The 17652-nt window shown below is 55.3% G+C and overlaps 1 protein-coding gene across 3 annotated transcripts; it reads left to right on the top strand.

Moving 5' to 3' along the window:
* Window positions 1-559: 559 nt before the first annotated feature.
* On the top strand, window positions 560-16987 carry SLC51A (solute carrier family 51 subunit alpha). Of its 3 annotated transcripts, none has more exons than XM_054074317.1 (10): window positions 560-1143; window positions 11217-11434; window positions 14634-14728; window positions 15100-15257; window positions 15371-15444; window positions 15520-15678; window positions 15809-15920; window positions 16041-16187; window positions 16388-16493; window positions 16618-16987. In XM_054074317.1, the coding sequence occupies exons 1-10, from the start codon at window positions 1045-1047 to the stop codon at window positions 16752-16754; spliced, it is 1305 nt and encodes a 434-aa protein (XP_053930292.1). In that variant the 5' UTR covers window positions 560-1044; the 3' UTR covers window positions 16755-16987. The 3 variants fall into 3 exon arrangements, with proteins under 3 accessions (XP_053930292.1, XP_053930293.1, XP_009563641.2); XM_054074318.1 differs by having other exon boundaries at window positions 564-1143; window positions 15103-15257; XM_009565346.2 differs by lacking the exons at window positions 560-1143; window positions 11217-11434 and adding an exon at window positions 12678-14428 and having other exon boundaries at window positions 15103-15257; window positions 16618-16986.
* Window positions 16988-17652: the final 665 nt, after the last annotated feature.

Genomic DNA, 17652 nt, shown 5'->3' with positions numbered 1-17652 from the left:
TAAAGACCCCAGCTGTATGAACCCTGTGGAACACCTCACCCTCCTCGATTGTCTGCTGATGTTTGCTGCCTCCAGAATTGCCCACAGTCATGAGGGGGACCTGGCTGTGACTGCAGCCTCCTCTGCCCTGTCTGTCTCGGCTTCAGCATGAGCCGAGGTAACTGCTTCCAGCCTCGGTAATTCCGCTCAGGCCACCCCTCAAAGGTGCTCTGGAATTGGTGAATGATTCAAAGTTTGCATGTGTGCATGTTCTGCAATGCTGTGTTCATTTGTTCTTTGCTCATTAAAGAAATAAGTCAGTAGCCCTGGATTATTGCCTCAAATCCTCTCCCGGGAAAGAAGGACAGGAGCAGAGAGTTTGTAGTTTGGCAGAACACATGATTGCAAAGAGGATTATGTTTTGTGGAAAGCAATACATTCCTGTGCTGATAAAGGGGGGATTAAATAGATCTGAAACTCGATGCGCCTGTCTGGAGACAAGCCTCCCATAAAGCAGCTCCCAGGGAAGATGTGCTGGTTGACCCACCAGCTCTGTTTGCTGGAGAAGGTCTGAGGCAGGCTCTCCAGCTCCATCCATCACCTGGTGTGGTGATGCTGCTCATGGGGGAGACACTGCTGACCCTTGGCATGTGGCTGCCCTGTGGGACGTGCTGCCAGGTGCCTCAGTGGGAGCTGAAGATGTGAGAGGGATTAGATCAGTCATGAAGGATGGATCCTCCAATCATTTCTTAACGCAGTGGTCTGGATGCAGCCTGCTGGTCAGGAAAGTATAACGCAGGGAAAAGAGTCCCAGCCCTGCCCTGTTTGTTCCTCTTGGGCTCTCCTCTCCAAGCCTTCGCCTTCCAGCAGAGCCGGTACTGGCGTGTGCTGGCTGGGTGCACTGTGCCAGGCACAGCGCCGGGATCACCACTGGCCAGAGCAGCGTTTCCGCACCAACGTCCTGCTGGAGGAGGGACACCTACAGCAGAACTCAGACTTGAGTGGTTCCTGGGAGTAACACCAAAATGCAAGCGAGGAAAGTGACAGTGTGATTTATTTCCCTCCATGGGCTCTGTCTGCTGTGCCTGCGTTCCAGTGAGCAGAAGTACTGCTGTGTGCCCCACTGTGCTAGCCCCGACCTGCCCTGACAGATACTCGCTGCAGGTATTTTCTGTTCCCTCTCGCAATATGTTTGACCATGTGCAGAAACAGTTCCTTATTTTTACACCTGCCAGGAAAAAAAGCAAAGAAAGATGACATTCTGGAAACACAGATATTTTTGCAGTGTAGGCAGCATTGGCAGGGAATACCTTAAAATGGGGTTGTCCAACATGGTATCTGAGCAGCCGAGTGCCCTTTGCCTTGTGTTGGCTGCAGGCGGGGAGTGGATGTTGGCTGGCTACTGGCCATCAGCCATTGGTGCTGCCTCCCTTGGGCCTGGCAATATGTTTTTTTGCAGAGTGGCACCTGTACTGCAGGTGATGCTGAGCCCAGGTGCTCTGGCTAAAATATTTTTGGCCAGAATGTTTTGCAAGGAGCAGAGGTGGCCAAAGCTGGGAAATGGCCAAAGATGGGGATGTAGGATTGATGGGTGACTGCTGACTTCTCATCCTTCAACCTAGCAAGATGCATGGCCTCCGTGTGCATGATTTTAGCTTGATTCAGGCCCATAAAAATCAAGAGCCGTCACCACTCCCCCAGAGATCTCTGTATGGTTCCTAAAGGACAGGAGAATTTAAACTCTGAAGCTGGCTGCTGCAGGCTGTTGTTTGAGCCCAGCTGTGCCATGCCATAGGCATCTGCATCTTCCATCAAGCTCCTGCTTGCTTCGTCCGACTCGGCGCCTTGCCTGGCCCAGCTCCTGCCCACAGTTCAGTGCAGGAGCCTTTGTGCTTGTCCTGATACCTCACTTTGGCCTAACTTCCATCAGGGAATTCCTCCTCATTGCTGCTTGGCCCTGTTTTATCTCTGTTTCATGTGAACTCCTGAGGGGCTTGTGAGCCCCCTGACTTGGGCTCAAGTGACTCTGCATTCCTTTGTGCAATACCCCATGATGTGACAGTGGCCCTCCTACAGGATTAATGCTGAAACATGAGACCAAAATATGGGAAGGAAAGTACAGTTTCACTTCAGTTTTGCAGCATGGCTGATCCTCGTGTGACCAGTTGCTCTACCCACATTTTGGGAAGGCAGTTAAAAAGCAGAGGAAAAACAAGAGCCACAGAGATAAACAGATTGGAAAGGATGGCCTGTGCTTTTTGAGCTGCTTATCAAAAAAACATTGGGAGGTGACTCGAGAACTTTTATAGCAAGAAATACTGGGACTAACATCGCTCTTTAATATGGGAGGGATGTAAAAGCTCAGAACCAAGTGCTGGAGTGTGGTGCCAGGTTGGAGGTGCTGCAGTCGAATGCACGCTGCTGGGCTGAGGCTGAGGGCAGTGGAGATGCAATGGCCCATGGGGTGGGAGGTAGTCAAAGGGCTGCTACGGGCTGTGCAATCTGTGAAACAGGGGCTGTGTTGCACCCCAGGGAGCAGGGGCAGGTGGCAACAGGCACCTAGGGACGAAAGAGAGACTTTGGTCTTCTGCTCTCTGTCTCAGCCACTCTCTCTGCATCACAGCCACTTGGATGCCAGGCCAGCTCCTGCCTTCCTGGGAGCAGATTTGAGTGATACATTGGCTGTGCTCACTGCTCAACTTGTGGTCTGCACTGGGGTCCAATCAGTTTTTTGCAACCTTGGAGTCATGCTGCAACCCTGCTCCATGTCAAAACTGGCAAGCATGGCTCCCGGGAGAGTTTGCCCTCTCTGGTCCTGTCTCCCCCAGCCAGAAATGTGATATCGAAGTGTTCCACAACACCATGAGTATACCCGTTCTCTAGAAGACCTTGTGATTTTGTACTTTGCTGCTCGCTCACAGAAATCCAGGCATACACAGCCATGCCTGGAAGATCTGGTTGTTTGACCACAGTCCCAGCACAGCCTGAGGAGAGAGGGGGAGCCCAGCAGGCACCGGCATCTGGGAGAGGATCTGCTGCCTCTTCTTCTGTAGCAAAAGAGCTGCAGATGAGGCAAAGAATGTGCCACGTGCAGCCAGGAAAAGGCTCTTGAGAGAGTGGAAATGCAGCAGGTAATGCTGCGAGCTGGCTGCAGCCCCATCTTCCTTTCAAAATAACACCTGTCTTTGCATCCTTCCTGGGGAAGCACCTGGGTCTGGCCTGTCTCTCCCCTTTGTCTGCAGCTGGCCTGGTGCTCCTGCCTGTCAGCTGAAAAAGAGCTAGAAAGCACTGAACCCCCGGTGGAGAGGCATGGGGCTGAGGGTGGTATGGTCCCTCGTTCCTATGACTCTGCAGACCTGGGGTACCCCATGGATTCCCTCCTCAGAGACCTCTGGGATTTTTTTTTTTGTCTCCCTCCAGTGAGGAGGCTCCTGTCAACAGATAAAGTGCCCGGGCAGCTGGAGCTGGTGGAGCTCTAGCAGGAGCTGTTGTTGACCTGGAGCCTTTAGTGGTGCAGGGTCAGCCTGGCAAAGTTCTTGCTATCTCGGCAACTGCACTGCAGGACTGTGCCGCTTGTCATTGCTCCGATAGCAACCCTGCCTGGTGAGCCTGGCCGCTTTTATCTGGCAGTCAGGGCGGCTGTTGCTGCGGCAGGGGGGCTGCATTGCTGGGGGCCTTGGACAAGTGTACAAACAAGCTCAGGATGTGAGAACAATAGCCAAAGACCGTCCTTTGAAAAGCAGGGGGACGCAGGCAGCCTGGCCGCCCTGGGCCACATCAAAGGTCTGTCTTGAAAGCCCAAAAATGTGTGTGTTTAATGGCTACCCATGGCCCTGGCATTGCAGTGGCACAAGGGGCAGAGGGTTTGAGCAGTGAGAAGTGGAAATGGAAAAGATGGCAGTGGAAAGAGCACAAACGCTGGAGCTGGGACATGGCCCTGAGGGTCTGTACTTCCAGATAATGGATTTCTTATGTGTTCCTTCACCCTGCATTGTCCTGACCCTCACTGACCTGTATTTGGGGTGCAGCACACAGCCCTTCTCTTTCCTCCTCCAGTGCACCTCCTGGCAGGCATTTCAGGTAATTTTTGCAAAGTGCTTTGTGTGTAATTTCACAAGCAATTTTCTTGAATCAGCAATTGCCGCAGCTGGAGACTATTGGAGTTTTTCCCTTCCAGCCTTGGTGGTTTGAATCCTAGAAAGCCAGGGATGCCATCCTCTGTTTGTGGTGTTTTGATTGAAAAGCCCCTGTAGCCAGAAGGAAAGTGACCGGTAACCAACAGCCTTGGAAAACCAAGCTCTGTGGGGTGTCTGGGTAGAGGCATGAAAGGACAGGAAAATATGATGAGATGGGTCTGCTTTGTACGCTGGACGGGTGCCTGTATTATGGGGTCCTGCATGACCTGCTGCACCACTCTAGTACGATCAGTCCTGCAAGAGTCCCTCTCTGCTCACCCCTGTGTTCCCAAAAAGGGCCTGGGACGGGACTGGAAGCCCGGGAAAGTTTTGTCTCTGATTTGCTCTGCAATGCATGAACATGCTGCCACCTTTGGATAAGGGACAGCCTGAGCCTGCTTGGTGGGAGCCACCTTCTGTGATAAGGGCATATGTTGATTCAGGAGATTAGACCTGTCCACTGCTTTGTGTTTTTATAGAATACATTCGTTGGCAAAAGAGCAGCCCAAAGGACAAATTAAAAAAAAAAAAACTGCATAAAGAAGTAGCCAGTACCGTGTGCAGCATTGCGGGCTCTGCAGGAAAAAGTGTCCCCAAAGGGGGTGGATGATGATTCTGTTCTTTTGAAACGGTTTGGCTGCAGGTGCCCAGGAGCAGCAGGCTGAGCCACTGCCTCTGAGCGTTTTTGATTGCAGGGCTCTGCTGGCCTCAGTGGCTTTTCTGCTTTTGAAGCCATTGTTAGGGTAATTAAACACTCCCAGACAGGTGCTGGAGCCTTTTGCAATATGCGATTTGCCTTTTTCTTGTCCACCTAATAGAAACGCCCTGTTTTAGGGCAGATTAATCTTTCACAGCAACATCTGAAAGCAAAGAGAGGGCTTTAATTGGAATGGGATTAGTGCAGGCAGGCTGAGAAAGCGAGAGTGGGAGCTTTCTCCCTACCTCATAATTGCCCCTTATCTGCACTGACAGTGGCTGCTGCAACTGCCCGTGGCTGCCTGTGTGCCAGCTTTGTGCCATGGGGCCCAGGCCTAGTAGGTTTGTTTGCAGAGTAGAGGGTGAGATGTGGTGCCCACACCAGGGGAGCTCAGTTTGGTTTCAGCAGCCTGAGGGCTTGGGATGCTTTCAGCACTCAAGCGCCTGGCATGGCCCGGGGGGAGCTCATGCCTTTCCCTTGGGCTCTTGCGGGATCCCAGGAGCTGAGCTGAAACCCGTGGGCTGCAGTTTGCAGCCAGCCCCTGACCCCAGGCACAGGCAGGGTGGATTTAAACATGAGCCTGCAGCAACATTTTCTGTGGGGCATGTAGAGTAGGTCAGTGCCTCAAGGGCAGATCTGCAGGGAAGTGAGTACCTGGAGAAGGGCTATCACTCTCCCACCTCTTGGAAACAAGAGATAAGCAGCCCATGCTTCTGCCAAATTTCTGACCTTCCCATCCCTGCTGGTCTGCCCTGCAACAGCTTCATGCCCCAGGCAGGCACTGTTCCGCCAGGTCCCCTTCCCAGGGTGCCAAAGGTAAACGTCCATGGTGGGCTAAGCGAAGGTGCAACCTTGCCTGTTCCCCCGGTTTTGGCAGGCGCCCTTTGGGATGTAGACACAGTGGGGCCAGGACCCTGCTTGGTGGGAAAAACTGACTATCCTAAGGGAAAAAAATAAGTCAGTTTGTATTTTTTCTCAATGTGGCCTGAAAGTCAAAGCCTTTGCTGCAGCTAAAACAACTCTCTGGTCAAGCCAATGGAAACAACCTCTCCTGCTCCCTTTCCCACTTCCCCAGTGAAGAATGTGTTGATATTCCTTCTTACCTTCTGACTTTTAGTCATCCTTGGCCTCTAAAGGAACGGTCAACAGGGACTGTTTCCAGAGCCTGCCTCTCCTTTAGCCCTGCTTGGCTCAGGCTTTCCACAAGAACTGCCCTGGGGGCTGCTGAGCCTGCTGTGCCCATGCAGGCACCCGCCTTGGCTGCCTCCTCAGTTGGGTGCAGTGTGGGTGTTGTTGGGTGTGATTAACCCTCTCTGGAAAAAGTACCTTTCTTTGCCTGTGCACATCCCAGTGGCTTTTATGGCTTCTCCAGACATGAATTTGAAGGTTTTATTTATTACCCCATGAGACAAAAGGGGCAAAGGGGTGTGTGGCGATGCACACCTCCCAGAAAGAACTGATACTGCCCAGGCCCTCCCTTTCCTCTTCCTTGCCATTGGAGCCTGGGGCTGAAATCCCTTTCCCTTTGCCTTATCCCTCAGCAGGGACTCGGGGAAAGAAGTGAGACCTAGGAGGGAGACTTGGTCAGGGCTGAGTGTTGCTGTGCTGTCAGCAAGCAAGAGGTGGTGATGCTGGTGCCCTACCAGGCTCTTGCCTCTGCTCCCTGCAGCCCGCAGGGTGCCGTGCCCAGAGGCATGGGCACCAACCAAGTGGAGAAAACCACATGCACCCACTCATCTTTGTCTCTAGTATGGGCATGTACACATGTATGTCCACACGTACACCCCTACCCGCATGCATACCTGACTCGAGCACTCATGTGGGCACCCAAACCTCTCCAGTCATGTCCACTGCCTCCTACCTCTCTGCCTCCTTGACTGCCAAAGCAAGAGGGAATGGTCAGAAGGTAGAAGCACTTGCCCAGCACCCTGGCGTGGATCTGGTGCTGTGGAGGCAGCAGGAGGGGAAGGAAAATGTTTTTCTTGGTTCCTACTGGGCCTCACTAGGGATGCTTTCCACCTCCCAGCTGTGATGGGATGCAGCATCACTAAGGGACAGTCTTGACCTGCTGAAGAAGACGCACTAAGGGACAAAGGCTTTCCTTCAGTGCGTGGGATTGCTCCCTGTGTTGGCCTATGGCCTCTGCAGGTGTCCCTGTAGGGTGGCCAGGGCTGGTGGGTGTGTATTGCGGAGCCAGGAGGGCTTGGGACTGCCAGGGGAGTAGAACCCCTTTCCACAAACACACCGTGTTTCTGCTGGCTCCCTGGGAAAATATTCCATAAGGAATGGCTTTTAAAAGCTTCAGTATTTTCACCTGCAAGCTTCTTCCTGGAGACAGATGAGTATGAAAATAAAACTCTTGAGAAAATAAACATCCACAGCCCACACCAAGTGTGTTTTTACCTCATTCTCAAAGAGCAAACATCAGCAGTGACGTGCAATATTTTAGGTGGCCATGCAGACAAAAGTCCTTCTGTTCTTCAAACAAAATGCCCTTTCATTTGGAGATCGGTGGTGGCTCTACGAAACCTGCAGCGTTTCACCAGGATGCCCACTGGAAATGTAGATGTTGCCTTACAGCAGCAAAACACTTCTTTGCATCTGAAGCCTTGGACTGTGGAGGAAGCAGAGCCTGAGGATGTTGACTGCGGTATTTCCTCAGGATCCCCTTGGCCTGGTTGGGGGCTGCCAGCTGTTTATTTGTCCACTTTGAAGGAGACAAAGCCCCTGCCACACCGAGCCCCCCAGCTGGTTGTTTCCGCTCTGTCCGAGTGCGGCACTGTGGGACGTGGGGCTGCTGTGAGGAAAAGCAAACAGAAAGGAGGCCAGAAGGGCTGGGCAGGAGTTGGAGGTGTTATCGAATGTCTCATCTGTGAGGCTCTGTTCAAAAGGGAGGAGAAGGCTGGAGCCATCAAAGCTGCTCTGATGGCCTCAGTCCAGATGGGAGAAGGGTTTCATCCAGCTTCTGCCAGGCTTCTTCCCGCTTGTGGTGAGCTGCCATTCCTCCCACGTGAAGGACCAGCCCCACCACTCTCTTCTTCTTCTCCTCTAGCTGGAAGACAGAAACTTGGAGTGACAGTAATGGGATGCTGAGCATTGTGAAGGGCAGCACCACACCCTGGGCATCCCCTTCAGTCACCTTAGGATCTGGGGAGACCCTTGGGCAGGAGCAGCAGTACCAGTCTATCAGCAGCACTGGTTTGGACGCGTGATTGAGGCTATGTCTCAAGCGATAACCAAGCCTGTAAGGACGAGCTGTCCCACTCTTGAGGGCACACCCATCCCAGCTTGATGCAATTTATGTACAGTGGGTAAGATCCTATATAACATACAATGTCATAGGCGTGTATAGATGTGTGTGTCTACATTATGTGTGGCTTTTCCATGATATACATGGTCAGTCAGTCCCAGCATTTTGGGAAGAGGCATTTTGCTGACACACAGAGTTGGGCCACCGAAGGCCTGCGAGCCCTTGGGGGTTACCCCTCTAGGTGCTCTGGGATGGACATGGTGATGCCTCCGGTTGTGCAAATGTCCCTCTTCTCTCCTCACCCTGGCCCTGTGGCACAGGAGCCTGGTCAGGGTGGCAGCTTCTGTGGTGGCACCCAGACCTGCCTGAGCAGAGGGCAGAAGGGTCCCTGAGGGTGTCACCAGGGCTGTGCACAGGAGCTGGCCCACAGCTGTGGCTGGGCAGTGTTTATGAGAGCTGGGACTGGTGGAGCGTGGGGCATAGGGACATTTTGCCCACGCACCCTCTGCATCACTTCTGCCTCCTGAGAGGGCGAAGGAAGGGATGATAAGACATCCGGGGGCTGTTTTTTTCCATGAAGCAGTGTGCTGCTCTGGTTAGCAAAAATTCCCAGCTCTCCCTTGCCTGGAAGGGGGTGGATGACACAGCCCTCACTGGGACTGACACCCTCAGTGTGCTGCAAGTCACAGTCTTGAGCCCCCATCACTGCCCCATGACCACCCCACTGCAGTGTCCCAGCACCCGTGGCCAGGCAGGGGACTCAGGACTGGTATCTCCAGCAGGAATGATCCTTACACTCTCATGCTGGGAGAAGGGGCATTTTCCCTGCCCAGGCTAGGGGGTTGAGGGCAGCAGGACTCCTACCCTGCTGAGCCCCCCTGAGGCCAGTGTTTCTCCCAGTGACCTGAGGCAGAGGCTGGAGGCAGCTGGCTGGCTCTGAGGGCAGCGTGTCCCCGTCTGAAATGCTAGTTCAGTCTATAAATAACACCTGGCACAGGTCTCTCCCTGGGCATTAGAGCGATGAGAGATTGAGCCCTCTCTGCCCTTGTGCCACAGGGCTCTTGCCACATTTTACAGACTGGGAAATTGAGGCACCGTGGGGTCCTTGACCCTGCCTCACAGCGAGGCCATAATGCAGCCCTGTGGGTTTACAGGGCACTGGAACGTGTTTTCCACTGGCAGAAAGACTACTTCCTGCTGGGAAGGGGAGGATTTGAAGGGGGCTACTGCTCTGCCAGGGGCTTTACACCTTGTACAACCTCAGCTGTGCTCTGGGGGAACCCAGGGCACCTTCCCATGCTCAAAGAAGGGGACCCGCAGAGACCTGGTGTCTCACACCCCTACAGTAGCCCCCCTGCCCTCCTTGCTCACCGCTCCCTCCTGGCCCTATCTCCAAGTAATGGTGGCTCCCACCCCAACAGATGCCTTTTGGGCAATCAGTGGGGAGCACATGGGCCTTATCTCGGGGCCAGCTATGGGCAGGGCTCCCTGCTGTCCCTATCAATGGGGTGGCTCCGGGCCTGGGTCCGAGGTGAGCCAGCCCCATCCCTGCTGCACTGAGGCCAGGGCTGGGGGCATTGCCATGGCCCCACAATTTCTGTTGCAGGGGATGCTCAAGCAGCCCAGGACCCCTTTCCAGGTCAGCAGTGAGCACGGAGCTTCTGGATTTGCAGGGATCCAGTCAAGGCCATTGCACTGCACCGTTGCGGATTGTGCTGGGGCGTGTGAAGGCAGATGGTGGTAGAAGCCTCGTGTGACTGCCAGCAGGATCTGGCTCCCCCATTCACTTCCACCAAACTCAACAGTGGTTTCCTTGCCTGAGCAATGCTTGTGAGGGCCAAGGCAGGGGGCAGGCAGGGCCAGTGCCTGGGAGAGGCTTTCCTGTCCTTTTCACAAGTCTGGTTGACGTCTACATTTTATTTGTTTCTCTTGAGTTGAGTTCACCCTCCTGCTTTCAGTGGCTCAGTAGGGCACTGCCAGGATGGCAGCAGGGTAGGAACACTGCCTTTCCCCTAAACCCCTGGCTGGGGGTCCTAGGATCACCTGTGGTCATGCAGAGCGGGGGCATCACAACAATGAGGTGCCTGTGGCGTGTGGTTTCCCCTAGAGGTGGAAATGGGGTCCCGTTGCTCTCGGCGTCCTGGCCCTGCCTGGTGCAGGATCAGGCAGAGCAAGTGACAACCCTTGCGAGAGGGAGCATCCTGGCCACTCTGTCCATTGAGCAGGGTATGGCGCTTTGCATCCCAGGACAGCAATTACCATGGTTAACCAAAAGCTTAGGGTGAAGGTCTTCTTGGTCCGCTTGTCTGGGTGGACCACAGACTGAGCTGGGTGTGAAATTCTCACTCCTCAGCATCCTCAATATCCACCATGGTCCAGGGCTCTAGGTGGGAGAGGAGAGCATGGTAAGGAATGTGTTTTGGCTTCCTACAAGCTCCTAACAGGGCTTTAAATGAGGATTTTCCTTCTCCACTGTGTCCTGGCCATGGGGAAACTGCTGATGGTTAGATGGGAGCCCACCATGCTTGCCAGCTGGGGTCAGTCCCTCTGGCCATAACCACAAGGAATTAGAAATGGGTGGAAAACTGTCTAAAACCCCATGAAAATATTTGCATTTCAAGCACTTTTCCAAGTATTGGGGAACGCTGACAAAGCAGCAGCGTGGGCGCTGCAGGCATGCTGAGAGGGTCTGCTTGGCTTTTATTTCAGGCAGGATTTTGATCGTACAACGGCTTGGTTTAAAATAAAAAAGTTAATTGAGCAAGTGGAGAGATTTGCCTGCCAGTGCTGCCACTGACCCCTCTGCCAGCTCCTCAGGGCAAAACAGCCACCCTGATGCTGAGGGACCATCACCCTTCAAACCACCCATGCCCTGAGCCTGTGGGTGCATATCTCCCATCTCAGTGCCCCATTTTCCTCCTCTGTGGAAGGCAGGTTTGGCAGGAAAGGGTTTCTCTTTGCCTAGTGTTGCTCTGCCCTGGAGCATCTCAGAGCATCTCAGAGGACTGGAGCTGAATTTGAGACAATAGGGCTTACCCAAAGCTTTGCCTGGCTGCTCTGTCCTGCCAGTGCCAGCAGATGCTCACCTGCCTTTGGCTCCTGCCTGTCCTGCCAGATTTTGCTGATGGCAGCAGACTGTGTGGAGGAAGATGGCTGGGAAGTTGTTCGACCATGGACTCTGGTGGCCCCAGGACCACCCACCTTGAGTGCGGACAGGGGACAGAATAAGGGGAGAAGTCAGAGGGACCCAAGGCTCATCCATCCTGCTGCAATTCCCCTCTCCACACTCATCTCTGCCAGCTCCCAGGGCACTTCAGATCAAGCAAGTCATAGGTATGTCTCATCCTGTTGGCACAGAGAGGTAAGAGACCTCTGTGTCCCTGGAAGACAGCTCTGGGGTGGTGACACCCAACCTCGCAGTATGCCATCCACAGCTTGACAGTGTGACGGATGTGTCCAGGCCCCACACAGGGTGAAATGGGATAGCCTTGGGCATGATGGTGGAGCTGGGGGACTCAGTGTGGATGGAGGTGGGTCAGTGCTGCCAGGTGCCACAGGTACATCCAACACCAAGAAGGGATGGAGAAGAGAGTGTGTGCAGCAATAAACCCCCCTCAACCCCAAACTTGTGTGTGCATGCTTGGTGGGACAACTCATGCAGAGCATCAATATGTTGGCCTATGCCCCTGCTTTGGTCTTGGGGTCCAGCTATGTCCTGCATCCCTGCCCCAGGATGGCAGGATGCTCCATGTCCTGCATCTGTACCTGGCACCTCGGGGTGTGCTGTGCTTAGGGGGTGCAGGGGATGCAGGGCTCAATCAGGCTCAGGTAGTCAGTAGTGATGAGGGTCATTGAGATGTTGGAGCAGTGAGTCAAGGACAAATGGACACGAGTGTGCTGGACAAGGATGCCATGGCCCGCCCTCATGCAGAGGGTACCCATGGGTGGTGGTGGTCCCAGGGGTATGTGCAGCCAGGGGAACAGGCCACTGCCCTCAACAGCACATGTGCATGCATATCCTCTGCCTCCCTGGGCTGAGGATACGTGCAGATCATTGCTGTGGTGATGGACCACAGGGGGACGAGCCACAGGTAGATGTGGCAGGACAGCAGGACCACCTTGACGTAGCCTGCAGTGACCATCATGCAGAGGCACATGCTGTAGGTGCCGTAGGAGCTGATGTGTTTCTTCAGACATAGGCAATGCTGGTGACACTGGTGTGGCAGAGGGGTGCTGGGTGGGTGGTGCAGGGTGTATGGTGCAGGGTGTATAGGGTGCAGCACCTCAGCTGTGTGCCCAGGCACAGTATATAGGGCTGGGTATAGGGTATGGTGTCTAGGGGCTGCAGGGAGTAAGGCTGGGTGTGCAAGGTGTAGCATATACAGATGGATGTATCTGGGGTGCAGCATGAAGGGCTGAACATGCAAGCTGCAGATAGGGTTTACAAGGTGCAGTGTGCCAGATGGATGTGGAGGCACAGGTATATAGGGCAGGATTGCGGGTTATAGACTGCGTAGTGGCAGGGGTACAGGGCTTGGTTAACAGGAGTGAATGGTAGTGTGGGCTGGGTAGGGCTGGGTGTGTGTTATACCTTGGACACAGAGCCTTCAGGCTCCTGGGGTGCCCACATCCCTCACCTCCACGAGGTGGTTGCAGTGAGGGCACAGGAGGATGTGTAGCCAGCTGTGACAATGGCATCTGTGCAGGCAGCACCATCTTGCTATGCTGCAAGTCCCCTGCTTCAGCCTATCCTCCCAGACCACCGCTGCAGGAGACAGGAGGGGAGACTGTGTCCCTCCAGCTCCTGAGGCTGCCCCACCACGGAGCAGCCCCTGTTCCCCCTCACCCTACCTAGCTGGGGGAGCCTCAGGTTGACTATGCTGAGCAGGACCAAGTAGGTGAGAGCCAGGAGGAAGAGGATGGTGGTGGAGCTGGGGACCAGCAGTGCGATGTGCAGAGCCAGCCAGCTGCACCTGCAAGTAGAGGGACAGGGAGGATGGGGCTGGGGTCAGGCCCTGGGGCTGCCACGGGGTAGGTGGCGATCGGAGAGAGAGCCTTGGGGTGCTCAGCCACAGGGACTGCTGGAGCTGGACGGCACAGGGGGAAAGAGAACACAGATCCAGGCTATTTGAGCTGATGCCTGGTTCTAACATCTCGGTGATGCTGCTGTGGAACACCAGCTCTGCTGCCTCATATCTCCGGGATGGGGCTTGGCCCGTGGCTATGTGGTCACTTATGAGAAGGAGACCAGCAAGCCTGGGTAGATTAAAGGGCTGAAATGAAGGGGGATGAGAAGGCCCATGGTGGGCTGGGCAGCTGCAAGGCCCTGGCCTCACAGGTTGGATGGCATCCTGCTCTCATGGCACCCACAGAGCAATAAATCCCCTTATTCCATTCCTGTGGCAAGCACAGTATCCCCTCTTCTCCCCCACCCATCCCATTCCCATGACAACAGCAGCATCCTGCTCCCACCTCAGCAGCATTCTGGGGACCCTTTTAGGGTGCCAGTTTTACTCTGGCTTCAGCAGGACCCCACTGCCAGAGGGACAAAGGGTGGAGTCTCTAAGGTCCTTGGGGATGCAGTAGAAACCAGTGCTCATTTTCCTCGGGGTTCTGGGAGGACACCAGGAGCAATGGGCATTTCTGGGACCCATGAGGATGCTGGGATCCATGTAGGTCAAGGATACACTGCTCCCCTTGCCTAATGCCCAGCTCTCCACTCAATGTTCCTGCCCCCCCCAGGCCTAGGCTGTGCTTCTGGTGCTGAGCCTCCCTGCCCTCTAGCGTCAGAGGAGCCACTTCCCTGGGCTGCTGGGAGCTGAGCCCTAGCAAACTCCTCACACAGCCTGCACAACCATGGCAAGCTTCCCAGGGCCCCGCAGCATCACCTCCCACCCGGCCATTGCTGCTGAGGGGACACGAGGATGTGTCCTGGACCCTTCACGGCACCATGGGGACAAGACCATCTCTGGTCCGGCCAAGGGGACTGCCTCACCCCAGCACAGGTGCTCTGCTCTCTAAGATGTGGGTGATGACCGCCTCCCCCAGCACCCTGGGTCAATAACCTGCTGGCCAAGGCGCTTGCGGAGCTGTGACGGTGTAGGGGCACGCCAATGGCTGCCTGCAGTGGCGGGAGAGGGAGGGGAGCGCCGGAGGCTGCTGGTTAAACTGGAACTCCTCGCAGTCCCTGCCCTGGGGACTCTGAACCCGTAGGCTGGAGAGAGGAGCCAAGGCAGGCGGTGCCAAGCAGCCCTGCAGCTGCTGGGAAGGAGCCAGGGAGGAACAGAGCAGGATGGATCCCACTATGGAGTTGGCAGAAGACCCCAGGTGGGTGCTGGGGACCCCCCATGTTGCTTTGCACCCAAGCAAATACAACATTTTGGAGCAGAATTTTGGGTCACTGTAAAAGACAGGATGTGCTTGGAGGTGAGGTGAGCCAGACGGGGGGACCCAGGGGACACTGTGGGGCTTGGTGCCCGCGTGTCCCTGCTGGTCCCTTGCAATGGTGCAGCATTCCCCTTCTTCTCTTCAGGTTCCCCCGCCCACTGGTGGAGATGCTGATCAGGAACTTCAGCGTGCCAGCAGCCTGCTTCTCCCTGCCACCCACCTCCCGGCAGCTGCTCCAGTGTAGGTGGGCGGACTGGGTGGGGGGAACCTTCTTCTTGTCTTTGGCAGGAGCAGGACAGGGATGAAGGAAATAGGGTGCAGACAGGGAGCGGCCCCGAGGAAGGGGGAGACAGCAGGGTGCTGCTGGGCTCTCAGCCTCACACCCCGTAGCTCTGCCTGCAGGGATGTGGGTGGCCCAGTGGGAGCCAGCACTGGAGCAAGTGACAGGGGACACGAGAGCAGTGGGGCAGAAGCACCAGCTCTGGCACAGCCAGACATGCTGAGGGTGCAGCAAGGGGCTTCCCAAACCTGTGGAGTGGTGGGTCGGTTGGCAGGCCCCTGCTGTGGTGTGGGGTCAGGATGGGATGGAGCTAGTACTCACCTCTCCCCAGCAGACCTGGACATGGCCCAACTCACCATCATGGGCCTTGCCACCATCATGACATTGCTGTCAGTCACAATCTTTGTGGAAGAAGCTTTCTACCTCACCCGTAAGATTCGCTGCCCCATCAAGATGAAGACTCTCTGCTGGAGTAGCTCAGCCCCTGTGGTGAGATGGGGTGTGGCGTGGTGGGGACATCATGCTGAGGGCCAGGGCCACCCAGCGGGTGCAAGCCCACAGGAGGGAGGAGAGACAGTGTACCAATTTTGTGTCTCCTGCAGGTTGTGTCTGTAATCAGCTGTTTTGGGCTGTGGATCCCACGCTCCATGATGGTGGTGGAGATGGCTACCACAGCGTGAGTATCGCCTACCATGGGGAAAGGGCACTGAGGGGCCCATGGGGCCTGACCTGCCTTCCTTTTCCTCTCCAGGTACTTTGCCATCTGTTTCTACCTCCTGATGCTGGTCATGGTGGAGGGCTTTGGCGGGAAGGAAGCAGTGCTCAGCACCTTGAAGGATGTGCCCATGGTGATCAGCACTGGGCCCTGCTGTTGCTGCTGCCCCTGCCTGCCCCGGATCACCATGAGCAAGTGAGGGAGAGCCGGGGTAGCCCCCTAACCTGGGGAGGGCTTTCACCCCCTGCTTCTGTAGGGGTGAAAGAGAAGTCCCTGGGCAGGGGCTTGAGGACCTGAAGGTGCTGCATGTCTCTCGCTGTGTCAGGAAAAAGCTTCATCTGCTGATGCTGGGGACTTTCCAGTATTCCTTCTTCCGAGTGGTTGCCGTCTTCCTGGGGCTGGTCCTGGCCACTGATGGGAACTACAACCCTGCTGACGTGAGTGCCATGGCATGGGGATGGGCAGGGTGACATCCCGAACGTAGAGCCTCCACCAACCCTTACCTTGCCCAGCAGCTTTGTCAGCCCAGGTGTGTTTTCTGTGTGTCCCTCCACCAGATCTCAGCAGAGAGCGTGGCCCTCTGGATCAACACACTGGCTGGTGCCTCCACTGTCTTCGGGCTGTGGTCCCTGGGCATCCTCTTCCGACAGGCCCGGCTGCACTTAACTGAGCAGAATATCAAAGCCAAGTTTGCCTGCTTCCAGGTGAGTCCCCACCCTGTCCAGCTTCCCCGTAGGTGAGGGGCTCCTCTGACACAAATGGATAAGGTGTCGCAGGGGAAGATGGTGGAGCAGGAGCTGCTGGCAGATAAAAGCCAGGTCCAGTTGCAGGGGAGCGGGGAAAGCAAAGGGTAGGAGCCTGGCAGCAGCACAGCCCCCACCACCTCAGGTGTTGGTGTCTGCAGGTCCTCCTCATCCTGACGGCACTGCAACCTGCTATCTTCAGCATCCTGGCCAACAATGGCAGCATCGCTTGCTCACCGCCCTTCTCCTCCAAGGCCAGGTCACAGCGTAAGTTGGGAGGCAGGGGAGTGGTGGTGTGCGCTCCAGGCTGAGCCCCTCCATCGCATGGCAGGGCATGAGGAATGGGCACAGTGGATGAAGGTGGCTTCAAATGACTCTTCTCCTCTTCCAGAGATGAACATGCAGCTGCTGATCCCTCAGACCTTCATCTTGGTGGTGGTGACGCGGATATACTACCGCAAACAGGACGACAAGCCAGGTTACCAGCCTGTTAGCTTTGGACCTGCAGGCACTGACGTCAAGGTGTGAGCAGAAGGAAGCAAAGAGGCTGCCGAGGGGCAGAGTGAGATTGGGTGACTGGTCTGCCTTGTACAACCATCTCCTCTGGCCCTGTGGAACTGCTGGCAGCAGAGGAGGCAGAGGGTGAAAGGGTGCCTCAGTGTGGGGTGAAATGTTCTGAACCCTGAAGGCCACAAGGCAAAAGGATCTGTGAAGCCACCTCCAGTCCAGGCGGCTCTTATTTGTCACTGAATAAAGATTAATTTGTACCTCAGTCTCACACTGGGTCCTGGGCTGGGTGGGAGACGACTCCACGCAGAGAAGGAAGGCAGAGCCCAGGCCAGCACAGCCATGGCACGGGGCTGTCGTGGCGTGTCTAACACTCACCCACAGCACTGACCTCTGGGTGCTGCTGGCTCGGGTCTAAGGGCCAAGGCAATGCCAAGGCAGTGGCAGTTTCTTCAGACCTCTGGATGGGTCTGGCCCATCCCTGGGACATGTCTTCCACAGCAGTGGCTGCTCCCGAGGACGGTGGGAGCATCCACTCCCACCAGCCTATGGCCAGGCAAAGAAGGAATGCTTTCAGGCAATTCGTCAATACTGCCTTAACCACCCTGTCCAGAATCTGCTCCACTTGCACTATCTGCTCTGCAACTACTACAGAGATGACGATGGACATTGCGAATGACAATGACTTGCAGTAATCTCTGGATTACTTTTTCCCCCACTCTGAAGCATCTTCTCACTCAAACCACTCCTAAGATGGCAGGTGAGGAGACCACAATGGGAGCCGCCTGTGCTAGCATAGCAGAATGGATCTAGGCACAGACTGAATAAAATGACTTTGCATTTATTTGGCTAAACATAAAAGCCAAAACCCCAACCCTAGAAAAAGCCAGTAAGACAAATGGTGTGCACACAGGCCCAT

The sequence above is a fragment of the Cuculus canorus genome, chromosome 9 (assembly GCF_017976375.1).
Source record: "Cuculus canorus isolate bCucCan1 chromosome 9, bCucCan1.pri, whole genome shotgun sequence".
Lineage (NCBI taxonomy): Eukaryota > Metazoa > Chordata > Aves > Cuculiformes > Cuculidae > Cuculus > Cuculus canorus.
This window is presented reverse-complemented; position numbering and strand designations above follow the sequence as displayed.